The sequence below is a fragment of the Mus pahari genome, chromosome 23 (assembly GCF_900095145.1).
Source record: "Mus pahari chromosome 23, PAHARI_EIJ_v1.1, whole genome shotgun sequence".
Taxonomy (NCBI): Eukaryota; Metazoa; Chordata; class Mammalia; order Rodentia; family Muridae; genus Mus; species Mus pahari.
Genome location: NC_034612.1, coordinates 11,080,574 through 11,091,842, shown reverse-complemented (window position 1 = coordinate 11,091,842; position 11,269 = coordinate 11,080,574). Strand labels below are relative to the sequence as shown.

Below are 11,269 nucleotides of genomic sequence, written 5' to 3'. Positions count from 1 at the left end.
TTTTTTTTTTTTTTTTTTTAATTTTCCATTTATATTAGTAAGTACTTCATTTGCAAAAGCAGTGTGTGGAGTGCATGGTATTTCTCTTATCCAACTTCTGAACTCAGGCATTTATTCTTTCTTCAAACTTTATTTAATATACATAATATTTAAAAAGGGAATGTTTAAGCCGAGCGTGGTGGCGCACGGGAGGCAGAGGCAGGTGGATTTCTGAGAAACCCTGTCTCAAAAAAATCAAAAAAAAAAAAGGGAATGTTTATAACTTGCATGAATCTGTACCTCTTTGCTTCTAAGTGTATTGGTATATATGGTATATATATTTTTAAAAAGATGTTCTGTTACATCATCATGATTCAGTTACTAAGTTGGGGGAGCAAATTGAAAGCTCTGTGTAATCTGCAGGTCAGGGCTGAAGCATACATAGCCCAGCATGCGAGCATTTACCAGGCTCTTGGGGTCCACTCCAGTACTGCACACAAGCTTGCCGGGCATGTGTGAACACTTGTGTAGCTTGAGGCAAGAGGGCTAGGAATTCCAGTCTAGCCTGGGCTATGTAAGACCTTTTCTTGATAAAACCACAACCAAACAAGAAATCAAACATATGTCTTGGGAAGATAGCTCAGAGGTTAAGGATACACACTGCTTTTATAGAGGACATGATGGCAGATGGCTCAAAACTGCAGGTAACTCCACCTCCAAGGGATCCAGCATGTGAGTGTGCGCTAACTCACACACACACACACACACACACAAACAAACACACATACCCACCCACCCCTCATGGTGACTTCCTCATGTGCACACACAGACATACACACAACTCAAAAAGCTAAAGTAAGCCACACTCCACGTTCAGATTTTTCCAGTTTGTCTTGCTGGTGGTCGGGGTCACATGGTGTGTATAACATTCATGTTTGTTTCCTGTCTTTCATCTGGAATAGTTTCTCTGTCACATTATTGCTCTTGCTCCATACTTGGGACATTCCAGGAGCTGTCAGTTGCACCATGCAGCTGAGACTCAGGCCGTGCTGTGCCGGGCCCTTCTGCACCACTCCAGTACCTCAGGGCTGAGTTGGTTCAGGACAGTCAGGTCAGCTCTGCCTCTTGAGAAGATGATGGTGAGGTTTCTTTACTGGGAATTTAGGGAATCAAGGCCAGCTGGGCATGGTGGCACATGCCTTTAATCCCTGTAGTGCAGAGACACAGAGGCAGGGGGATTTCTGTGAGTTCCAGGCCAGTCAGGGCTACATAATGAGACTCTGCCTCAAAACATAGATACTGTGTCTATGTATGGAGAGTGTACAGTGTATTTTGTGTGTGGAGATGCTGTGGGATGATTGTCACGGTTAGTGTGCCCAGCACCCCGCAGCTCACTTCTTTCTGTGCGTGCTGAGGTGGTGGAGTCTACTCTCAGCAGAGTTCAAGTTTGTTCTACCTTGTCCAGTCCAGTGCTGGGCATGAGTCCTCCAGAGCCTGTGGAAGATGTTATGTCTGAATGTATGATGTATACGTACTGTGGTCAGTGTCTCCTCCCGCCACAGTCCCCGACAGCCCCTGCTCTAATCACAGGTTGTAGAAGTCGACATCGGGATGCTTGGAGTGCTTGGCTGTCTGTGTCTGGTGTTTCTCTCAGCTTGATGGTCTCCAGCCTCACCTGTCTCCTTTTTAAGCTGAGAGCTGATCCATTGTGTGTGTGTCCCTCCCTCCCTCCCTCCCTCATCTTTGTGGCTTGGGAAATGGGAAAAAGACCAGAAGCAGAGCCTTTGCTTTCCATTGTTGTCCAAGCCCTGCACATGTCAAAGGTTCCAGTAGCTTCCCAAATGCTCCCCAGGTTGCTCAAACCCATGAGCCTGTGGGGACCTTTCCCATTTGGCTGGTGCAGGGCCTGTGAAGGCTTCACACATTGCTCCATGGAAGCCATAGGGCAGTGGGGAGCAGTGAAGTGTAGACCCCAGTTTAAGGGGGAACCCTGGCTCCTGTGGAGTGGTGGAGGCCAGGCCTGGGCAGTTGGAGGTGTAACTGATAATGGTTTATGCAGGGTGGGAGGCAGAATGGGGAGAAGAAGAAGCAGTAGAAGTTACTGATGGAGTGTGGAGGGAAGTCATGGTGTTCAGAAAGGTGTCCATCCAGGGCTCTTGGCTGAGAGGCAGCTTGTCTCTAGGGTCTAGGAAAGGTCAGAGCAGTTCCCCATGGAAGACTCATCGCTGCACTCTGAGCCTCCTGCCCCTGAGCATCAGTTGCCCATAGATGAGTCACAAGCATGCAGGCTTGGTCAGGGTTTCCGGGGCATCCCTGCACCTGCGAGTAAGATAGAATCCCCTCCCCACAAGGCAGCCACAGCGTGCCCAGCCAGCCCCACGTTCTTCCTAAATGACTCTCAGCTTCTTGGGCTGTTCTCACCCTCTTGATAGTTCCTGCCCACCATGTTAATTGCTCCTCTCCAGAAAACACGGGCCACTCTGTGCAGAGATACGTGGTTTTGGTTTCCAAGAAGTCTCTGAGTAAGGGGGAATGGGTGGCTGCTGTCAGTGGGAGTGGCATCGCTGTAGTGCAGATCTGCTGGGCAGCATGGTCCCCCCATGCTCACTGAGCTTTGCTAGTGGGGAGCTTTTCTCCCTCCTTTGGCTCCGATTGCTCTTGTGGGTCCCCTCCCCCTTATCCTTTGTTCTCTCCTCCCCCACCCTTTCCCTGCCCTTCCAGTCTCAGAGATGAGATTTGAGACGAGATCTCTTTCTTTTAAAATATTTATTTTATTTATAATTATGTGTATATGTGGGTATGTGCATATAAGCGCAGGTACCTGTGAAGGTCGGAGGTGACAGCTGTGAATGGAAGTCCAAGGATCTAGCAGTTGCTCAGTCCCACAAGGCAAGCATCGAAGAAGAGAGTGAATCTTCCTTCTTCCAATGTCCTTATGTAGGTCTCCAGCAGAAGGTGTAGCCCAGATTAAAGGTGTGTGCCACCATGTCTTTAATCCTAGATGACTTTGAACTCAGAGATCTCCCTGTCATGATCTCTATGCCAAGACCCAGGTCAGAGACTTGCATCTTCAGCCTCCAGATTAGGATCATTGGTGAGCTTTCCAATTCTGGATTGGAGTTCATTCCAGATATAGTCAAGCTGACCACCAGGAATAGCCACTGCAGGTTAGAACCCCATTCTCCCTGCCCCTCCTCCCTGGTGCGGTGATGGCAGTGTGCACGGCTCCTTCTCCTTGCTGCTCAGTCTCCAGAAAGGAAGGTGTCCAGAGTGAAGAGAGAGTGGCCCCCGGGGAGCCTCACTTTGATTGGATTTGTTGCCTGTTCTCTGGGAGCACATCCATGGATGGTGTTCAGTGGCCATCAACTCCTTACATAGTGTACCCATCCCTAAGCATCCCTGGGGACTTGGTCTTAGGCATGAAGCCTGTAGATTCTCATGTCCCTTGTGTAAAGGGTTTGGCTTTGTAGAGAACCTACTCAGTCCTCCTGTGGTCTTCATGTAGCCCAGGAAGGCCTTGAACACAGGGAAAGGCTGCACATGCTCAGTACAGACGCATTGTTATGGATAGCCACCGCACGGAGAGCTGACGGCAGGGTTGTTTTCTGCTCTACAGTACATGGCATAGTGAGCCTTTATACATCTCTCACATGCAGTTACCGTGAGATGAGGTTACATTCCTGTCGCTTTGCTCCCCCACTGTTCATCTTAGGGTGCTGTGGTTTCCCGATGTATATAGGGGGTAGGTTGTAGGGTTGGGGAGTATCTCAGCGGCTGAGCACATCCCAACATTGTGCGAGGGCTCGGGGTGCCATCGCCAATACTGCTAAATAAATAGAGTGCAGTATTGTGCCTTTCATCCCTGTGCACAGTGATAGAGCTCTGTGCAGAAGCAGGAGTAGGGCCTCTAGCCTGTGTCAGTCAGCAGTTCCTGCATCCTTGCAGCTCTGGGGGCTCTGAGGGGTGTGGTCGCAGCACACTCCTCCTGCAGGTGCTGTGAGCTCCTAACCATTTGGTCAGCATGTTAGTGTTCTTAAGAGTCTGGCCTGTGTGCTGGAGAGATGGCTCAGCAGTTAAGAGCACTGACTGCTCTTCTGAAGGTCCTGAGTTCAAATCCCAGCAACCACATGGTGGCTCACAACCATCTGTAATGGGATCTGATGCCCTCTTCTGGTGTGTCTGAAGACAGCTACAGTGTACTCATATAAATAAGAATAAGTAGATCTTAAAAAAAAAAAAAAAGAGTCTAGCCTGTCCATCTGCCTCTTTTTTTCCTTTGATAAAATAGCTTTTTGTTTCCATATTCTTGTAAAAATCATATCCACAGTCTTCCTTACCTGTATTTTTTTCCTTAACTTTCAGAAAAGCAAAAGGAAAGGACATGAATATACCAATATTAAGTATTCCCTGGTGGACCAGACAAGTGGTGATCAGAGTCCCCTGCCACCTTGCACCCCAACACCACCCTGTGCAGAGTAAGTAGTGATGCGGCGGCGGCAGCATAGGTCTGGTAAAAGCTTAACAGTAGTTGTTTGCAGTATTCTCCTCAGGCTTGCCTGCTGCCCACTGATGGGGCGTGGGGAGCAGGGGCTCTCTAGGGCTCATGGTTGCAGGACTCCTAACCAGTAGGCACGTGCTAGGCTCTCCAGGATCCTGTGGGGCCCTGGGCATGTTAGGTAGGTAGGGTTCTCTGGGGAAAATCTAATTTTCCTTTTGCAGGGAGCATTATTTTAGTAGAAAGTGCTGTCCCTTACAGTGTTTGGAAACTCTTAAGAATAAATACTCTGTTCATGTGTGGACATGACTAATCTGCCAATCTTCCTGCCAGTCAGGGTTTTTAAACCAAGGGTCAGAAAGCCAAAGCCCACAGGCCTAGCTTTGCTTTTTAAAGGAGTTCTTATTTAAAACAAACAAAAAACCCCCAAAACCTAACAAGCCAACAGTTGCATGGAGACAGCTATCCCATAGGAAATGGCGAGCAATTACGAATGGGTGTGCTGCAAAAGAAGCTGCAGGTGGCTTAGGGACACGCAGGGGAGGCTCGTTTTCCTCGGTGGCCAGCAAACACGAAGGGAAAGCTCAGAGTTCTTGCCACCAAGCAGTGCCAGCAGGGGGTGTCCAGTGGTGTAAGGACAGTTTTAAGGTACGGCTGTTATATTGTGGTGGCTCAAGCACATTGGTTCAGCTCCACAGGACAGCTTGCCCCAAACTGCAGCCAGAGCCTTCCGAGCACACTAAAATTTCTGACCTTGAACTTGAAGAATGCCTCTTATGGAAGCGCTCAGATCTCAGGAGAGATTGTGTTCCAGAGGCATTCAGTATGATGCCATCTTAACGGTTTGTACATCTGTGACAGGAAAGTATGACATTTCCAGCATGTGAGTTCAACTAGAGACCCACTTAGAAGCAGAAAGGGCCCAGGCCCTGTTAGTCAGACTCCAAGTAGGACTGAACTTAGGACGAAAAAAGGAAAGTGGTCCCTGGTACTCACTGTTGTCACTGACAGCAACCCTGTGAGGATTCACTAGTGCTTGGCTCGGAGGGCTCAGGTGGTAGAGTATGTAACCAGCAGTGTGGCCGTGCCTGTCTACACATCATACTCTGTGTGTGTTAGATAGTCTGCTTACAGCTTGTGAAGTCAAAGTGTCTTTAGGCCATGTTGGGGTGAAACACCCCAGTTCTCTGAGCTGGCGCTCTATAGCCTGCCACTGAGGACTCCCGGGAGAAGCAGGACTCCAGTTGAAACCACATTCACATTCCAGGAGACCCAGGTCCCTGCAACTTAACTGACAGTTTCCAGGGCTGTTTGGCCAGGTTAGGATTGAAGTCTACCGTGACCTCACTCTGCTCCTCCTGTCACCCCAATGCTTGATGTCCGCAAGGGCCCAGGCTTACATGTCTCCCACTGTGGCCCCTCTACCCCCCATGTACCTGGGAAAGGAAAACCCCAAGGCGTAGCACACAGGGCCCTCTGGCCAGTAGTCATTATCACCCATTGGTTCTTTTCAGAAGGGCTTTGGCAGCTCCTGGTTTAAAGTAAAGCACACAGGGCAGTGTTTGTTAGCCAGTCACGAGGTAGTGGCTGTGCTTCCTGTAGCCCATGGTTGCTCTTTACCTTGCCTTTCCCCGGAATCCCACTTGTTTGCTTCTGCTGTGGGCTTTTAAAGCCCCGCTGACTTTAATATTGGCTTTACTACACAGCTCTGAGAGCAGATAGAGGCCTGTGTTTACATTCTCTCTGTTAAACACAGAAATGAAATTATGTGGCAGGGGTGTTCTCTCCGGAGTCACCTCCCCCACCCCCCTCCAGCTCTTCTCTGCCCCAGCAGGCTGACTGGAGATGTTGGTGTCTTACGTAGTTAGCTGTGGTAACTTGCTGGGGAACCAGCACCCTTCCTAGGAAGTTCACCTGTGACTGACAAGCAACTCTGACACACCCTTTGTGTTGTCCCACGTAGGATGCACACCTCAGATCCTGGCCCTGGGGCTGCTCAGGATCTGTCCTCATGTCCCACACGGCCGCTGATCCGGTTCTTTACAGAAGGAGCCTAGGCCCGTGGATACGTTAGTTCTTCAGCCAAGGCTCTGAGGGTGACCAGAGCCCTCACTTGTGATGCCTCTGGGGAAATGGCTGTGCGCATGACCCAACTCCTCCCCTGCCCTCCAAGCTGCCTGCCCTCCATTCACACTCCAGAAGGCATAGGACTCGAGATCCCTGCTGCTTTTCCCACTTCATGTGTCTGATGTCTGTTTTGAGTCAGCTCCCAGTGGGAAGGGGGTCGGTCTGAGCATAGCTGGACATGGCAGTTCAGGTTAGCGTCTTTTTCTCTGTCTGCAGAATGAGGGAGGACAGTGCCCGAGTCTATGAGAACGTGGGCCTCATGCAGCAGCAGAGGAGTTTCAGATGAGCCCATGGGCGGCAGCACACAGGTATTGAATTCCACGGCTTTCTCTGGGGCGGATTCACAGCAGTCTAGACAGACGGGTGATCTGTGCGTGCCAGAGCAAGATGTTCTGTGACTGAGTTGTGCAGAGCAGCCTCTTTTTCTTTCCCTTGTCCCTCTTCAGCCTGGGTTTGGTGTACAGTTCATGGAGCATAAGTCAGATCAGTTAACTACATGGGGATGGGGCTGGCCCAGCAGTTGACAGGGATACAGTGGACTTGGGTCGGTCCATGTCTTGGCATAAATAGCAGGGGTGCTTCTGAGGGTGTGGGGTCCCAGGCTCCCCTGAGTTTTGATTGAGTCATTTTCAGTGAGGTGCCTCTCTGGCTTCTATGGTAAGTTAGAAACACACAGTATGGTGTTACAACATTGAAATTTCTGGCAGTGATGATGTAGTTCGACAGCATTTATTCAGCATGTGTGTGTGTGAAATGCCGGCTTCAGTGCCCAGCACCCCCCAGAGAAGCTGTATGGATGTGTGCTCCCTAAAAGTGCTAATGTGTTTCTTTCTCAGATGCGAACTTTCACCCCTTCCCTAAAATGTCAAGAATAGACGAAGGTTTCCAGGACCTGTGTGTTCAGAAGCTCGCCGGGGCTGACTTGACTGCCTTTTGAGAAGCGAAGTTTGGAACCATTTGAACAGCACGTGCCTAATTGGCACCTCCTTTCCTCAGCTAAGGAGAAACTGCTCTGCGTTCTCGACAATGCTATTTTCATAGAATCGGTTTTGAATTGTGGAAGCAGCTAAATTGTGCTCTGTATTTTCTACATTATGGGACTCAAATTCTAGTTATGGGCAGGATTTTGTTTCTTTTTATGACCTTAACAGACCTGATTTTTTTTTTTTCTTTCTCTCTCTTTGGGGAATCATAGGCCCCTTGTAAGAAGAAAGGATTTAGGGATAATCCGGCACAGCCTCCCCAAAAGCCAGCAGTCTGTAACCCACTGTTCATCTTGCTGCCCTGCACAGGGCTCCCAGTGCCCTGGCTGGTGGCTGCTTAGGGTCATCATCACAGAGACTCACTGTTTAGTTCCAGGGGCCAGGAGGCCAGACTGTATGCTTGCACCTGGTGAGGGTCTTCTGGCTGTGCCACATTGGATGGGAGAGCACCGAGTGGGGAATCACTTTTATGGCACAAGTTCACCACACCCTCAAGACCCAGGCGTCCCTTAGCATCTCACTGTCCACACAGCGACACTGGGAGGTCTTTGTGCTCCCTGCAGATACATGTCGGGGCACGTTCAAAAGAGACCGACACAGTCAAGGACAGTTCACTTTTGGTGGCTTCTTTTGTTTAGTGAAACGGTCATTCAGCCACTGAATGAGAGGGTCAGGGGGGTAGACAGTCATGGCTGAAAGGCCCTTGAAACTGGTGTGTGAAGTCTTTCTTCTGAAGATGACTTCTTGGCTGCAGGTGTGGACAGAGAAGCTGTTCTGGGCAAAGTGACCGTGTTGTCTCTGTACTGGAGTATTAGATCCCGGGGTGAGCGGTATTTGGTCCTCACTTGTTCCTGACCACCCTACCCCTATTCTTCAGTACAGCACGTCTGATCTGGGTTGCATGAGCCCCGCTGTCCTGTGAGGGTCACTTGGGAAGTTGGCAACATGGTCAAGACCCTGGGCTTCTGCTTCAATGAGATGTTTTCCTGGTCTCCTGGTTGTCTGTGTAGCCTTACCAGCAGGGTGGCTGGACCCTTGTGTGTCCCCCAGGGTGAAAAGGCAGAAGTGGCCAGGTCTTCTTCAGACTCAGACCTGGAGTGACCATGATGACTTCTTCCGTGGCTGCTGTGAGAGAATCAGGCTCAGCCCAAGGTGTGAAGTGGAGGTCCCATGCTCTGGGGCCACCAGTCAGACAGCCCTAGCCCGTGGCATAGAAGCAAGTGGCTGTAGTTAGCAAGAGCCCAGGCTGCTTATAGTAGCTGGTTTAAACTGTGTTGGGTGAGAAATGTACAGCAGGCCTCTAGAAGCTTCCGAGCTCCGCACGTGTGCTGCAGCACCCGCCTGAAGACCTGGTGTGGTAGGGTTGGTGATGCCTATGTGGTAACTCATCCCTGAAGCACCGCAGGTGGGGGAAGGTGATGCTTCCTGGGCCTTGGCTGAGTATGAAGAGCGGCAGTCCTGGCCAGGCCTCTTATCAGTTCCAGTCAGCCACGTCTACCCTAACCAAACAGCAGGATTTGCTAATGTTCTGCCGTCAGTGCCTTTTCCAGAGATGTCCCTCTGCCTGCCCAGTGTTGATCCTTGAGAACACGTTTCAGCGTGAGCTTCCAGATGCGATGCTCGTGATCAAGCAACCGCACAGTCTCCACTTGATTCTTCCGTTCCTGAAAGGAAGGACTGGACCTGCCCTGTCTGGGGCCTCCTGCTCCCTGGCAGCCTAAGGTAGTTGGGGAGCACAGGGCCACCATTTTCTTAGAGCATGTGCATTGATCCTGTCCCCTTCTCCACTGAATTCGATTGCTTCAGAGCACAGTGTGGCCTGCTGGGAATGTGGAGACTGCTCTCTTCTTCGCGAGCTTGTAATGAGATCAGTTTGGTATCCACGGCCATGGTCCCACATCCTACTCTATAGCACATTGTCACAATGAACTGTGTTGGGTTGGTGGTGATGTCTAGACTCTGGACTTGGAGGCAAAGTTTCTCACCAGCACACAGGTTAGCTGAGCTGCTGATCTAGCGAGCTAACATTTCTACTTGCAGCTTGAGATCATGGAGCAGAGACCTGCCCTTGGCCCCCCGTGTTCAGTGTTCAGCAAGTGTTTTCCTTCGGATTCCCCCCCAGAAGCCAGCCAGCTGTCATTCCAGTAGGGCACCAGGAATCCCTAGGTGTCCCGGATCTGTCAGTGTTATGGAAGGTGATTGCAGGGTCTCAGGAGCGGGCGCTCTGTGTGTTGTGCGGTGCGGTGTCTGAGAAGATGAGGTATGGGAGTGTGGATTTGAGACAGTGAGAGTGGAAGTTGCACAGGTGGCTCATGAGCAGGTCAGAGGCACAGGGCCAGCACGGAGCAGGCTGCATGTGACCCGCGCTCCCCTCACTGCTGAACCTTTAAGTCAGAAGCACAGGGTTTTCTATTCGGGGAGGGGGTGGGCACTGTCTAGCACATGGTATTGGTTTCTAGAAAGCTACACTTGAGAGTCGTAATGCTTGTCACAGGAGTGTGCAGCCGTCCCGAGGCCCCGGGTTACCTCTGCCATTGCAGCTGGTGCCTTTCTAATGGAAGACCAGGGTTAGGAAGCAGTGCTGTCAGCAGCTCAGAGGTGCTCAGTGTTGTTTCTAGGGGTTTTGGTGGGAGCCCAAGAACACAAGCCTTGTTTCTGGGACAGGACTGAGGCAGATGCGCTCGGGAGGGAAGCACAGGCAGAAGTGTGGGCTCTGCTCCTGTTGACGGTGGGCTCGCTCTACATTGTCCTAGTTTCAGACGCCTGTCTCAGGGTCTGTGCTAGCCCACCGCTTTGTTGAATCCTCTCCCCTTCTTGGAAGGAAGCTCCTGGGTAGAGCTCACTGCATCCCCATCACTAGCAGCTGCTGCTCTTGCGGGGCGTTGAGGGCACAGGAAGCAGAGAACAGTTTCTGTTGGTGCTGTAGAACCTGGCTGTGCATCAAAGTCGTTTTCACAACTCCTCTTCCTAAACCTCAATCATGGGATTAATAATATACCTGTTTATTTATGACCTAATTGTGACTCTTATTAATAAAAGCTAGTGGGAAAGGCCCATCCAAGAAGCCGATGACCAGACTCCCATTTAGCTTTCCCACAGCATATGACGCATCAGGCAGAGTATTAAAGAAATATAATATTTTACCGATAAACCTGTCCTTTAAAAGGAACGTGTTTTTGGGTGTCATCATTTTGGTGTGAATCATGTAAGGGTTGGCTGTTTGCTGTTTAATACACTTTAGTGTCAAGAGACGCACTCAGCTGGCTTTCTGCCCACGCATATCGTGTAGTCTGTGGATTTTTAAGCGACATTAACAGAATAGTTTGTGTAGAGAAACCTCGAGTTGTTGCCTTCCCAGCTGTGCCGTGAGTGTATCTGCGTATACTCTGGGTACTGTCAGAGGCCGTGGACTTGTGAGCTGTCTGGAACTAAAAATTAGAATAAAATCATTTTCTTGTATTATGGTATCTGTCATTTGCTCTGTTGTCGTGTGTGGGGAAGGAAGGAGTGTGGGATGGTGGCTCAGTTGGCCTGTCATCCCAGGAGTGCCTCAGGCTCTGCTTGGGAGCTGCAGCACTGTAGTGAGTGGCTTCTAAGGACAGGCTCTGCCCAGAAGGACTTGGGAGGGAATAAAGACCCAAACTATGGGAATGATCAGGACACAGGGTTGGCTGAGCGGTGTTAA

The 11,269-nt window shown here is 50.3% G+C and overlaps 1 protein-coding gene across 3 annotated transcripts in view; it reads left to right on the top strand.

The window, feature by feature from the left end:
* The window catches only part of Ptpn11 (protein tyrosine phosphatase non-receptor type 11), a 60,115-nt gene extending 49,069 nt beyond the window's left edge, over positions 1 to 11,046 (top strand). For all 3 annotated transcript variants that reach the window (XM_021222713.2, XM_029533535.1, XM_029533536.1), the window contains exons 14-16: positions 4,342 to 4,454; positions 6,818 to 6,909; positions 7,438 to 11,046. In XM_021222713.2, the coding sequence (XP_021078372.1) occupies positions 4,342 to 4,454; positions 6,818 to 6,887 (183 nt within the window). In that variant the 3' untranslated portion in view covers positions 6,888 to 6,909; positions 7,438 to 11,046. The remainder of the gene's footprint in view (positions 1 to 4,341; positions 4,455 to 6,817; positions 6,910 to 7,437) is intronic.
* Positions 11,047 to 11,269: the final 223 nt, after the last annotated feature.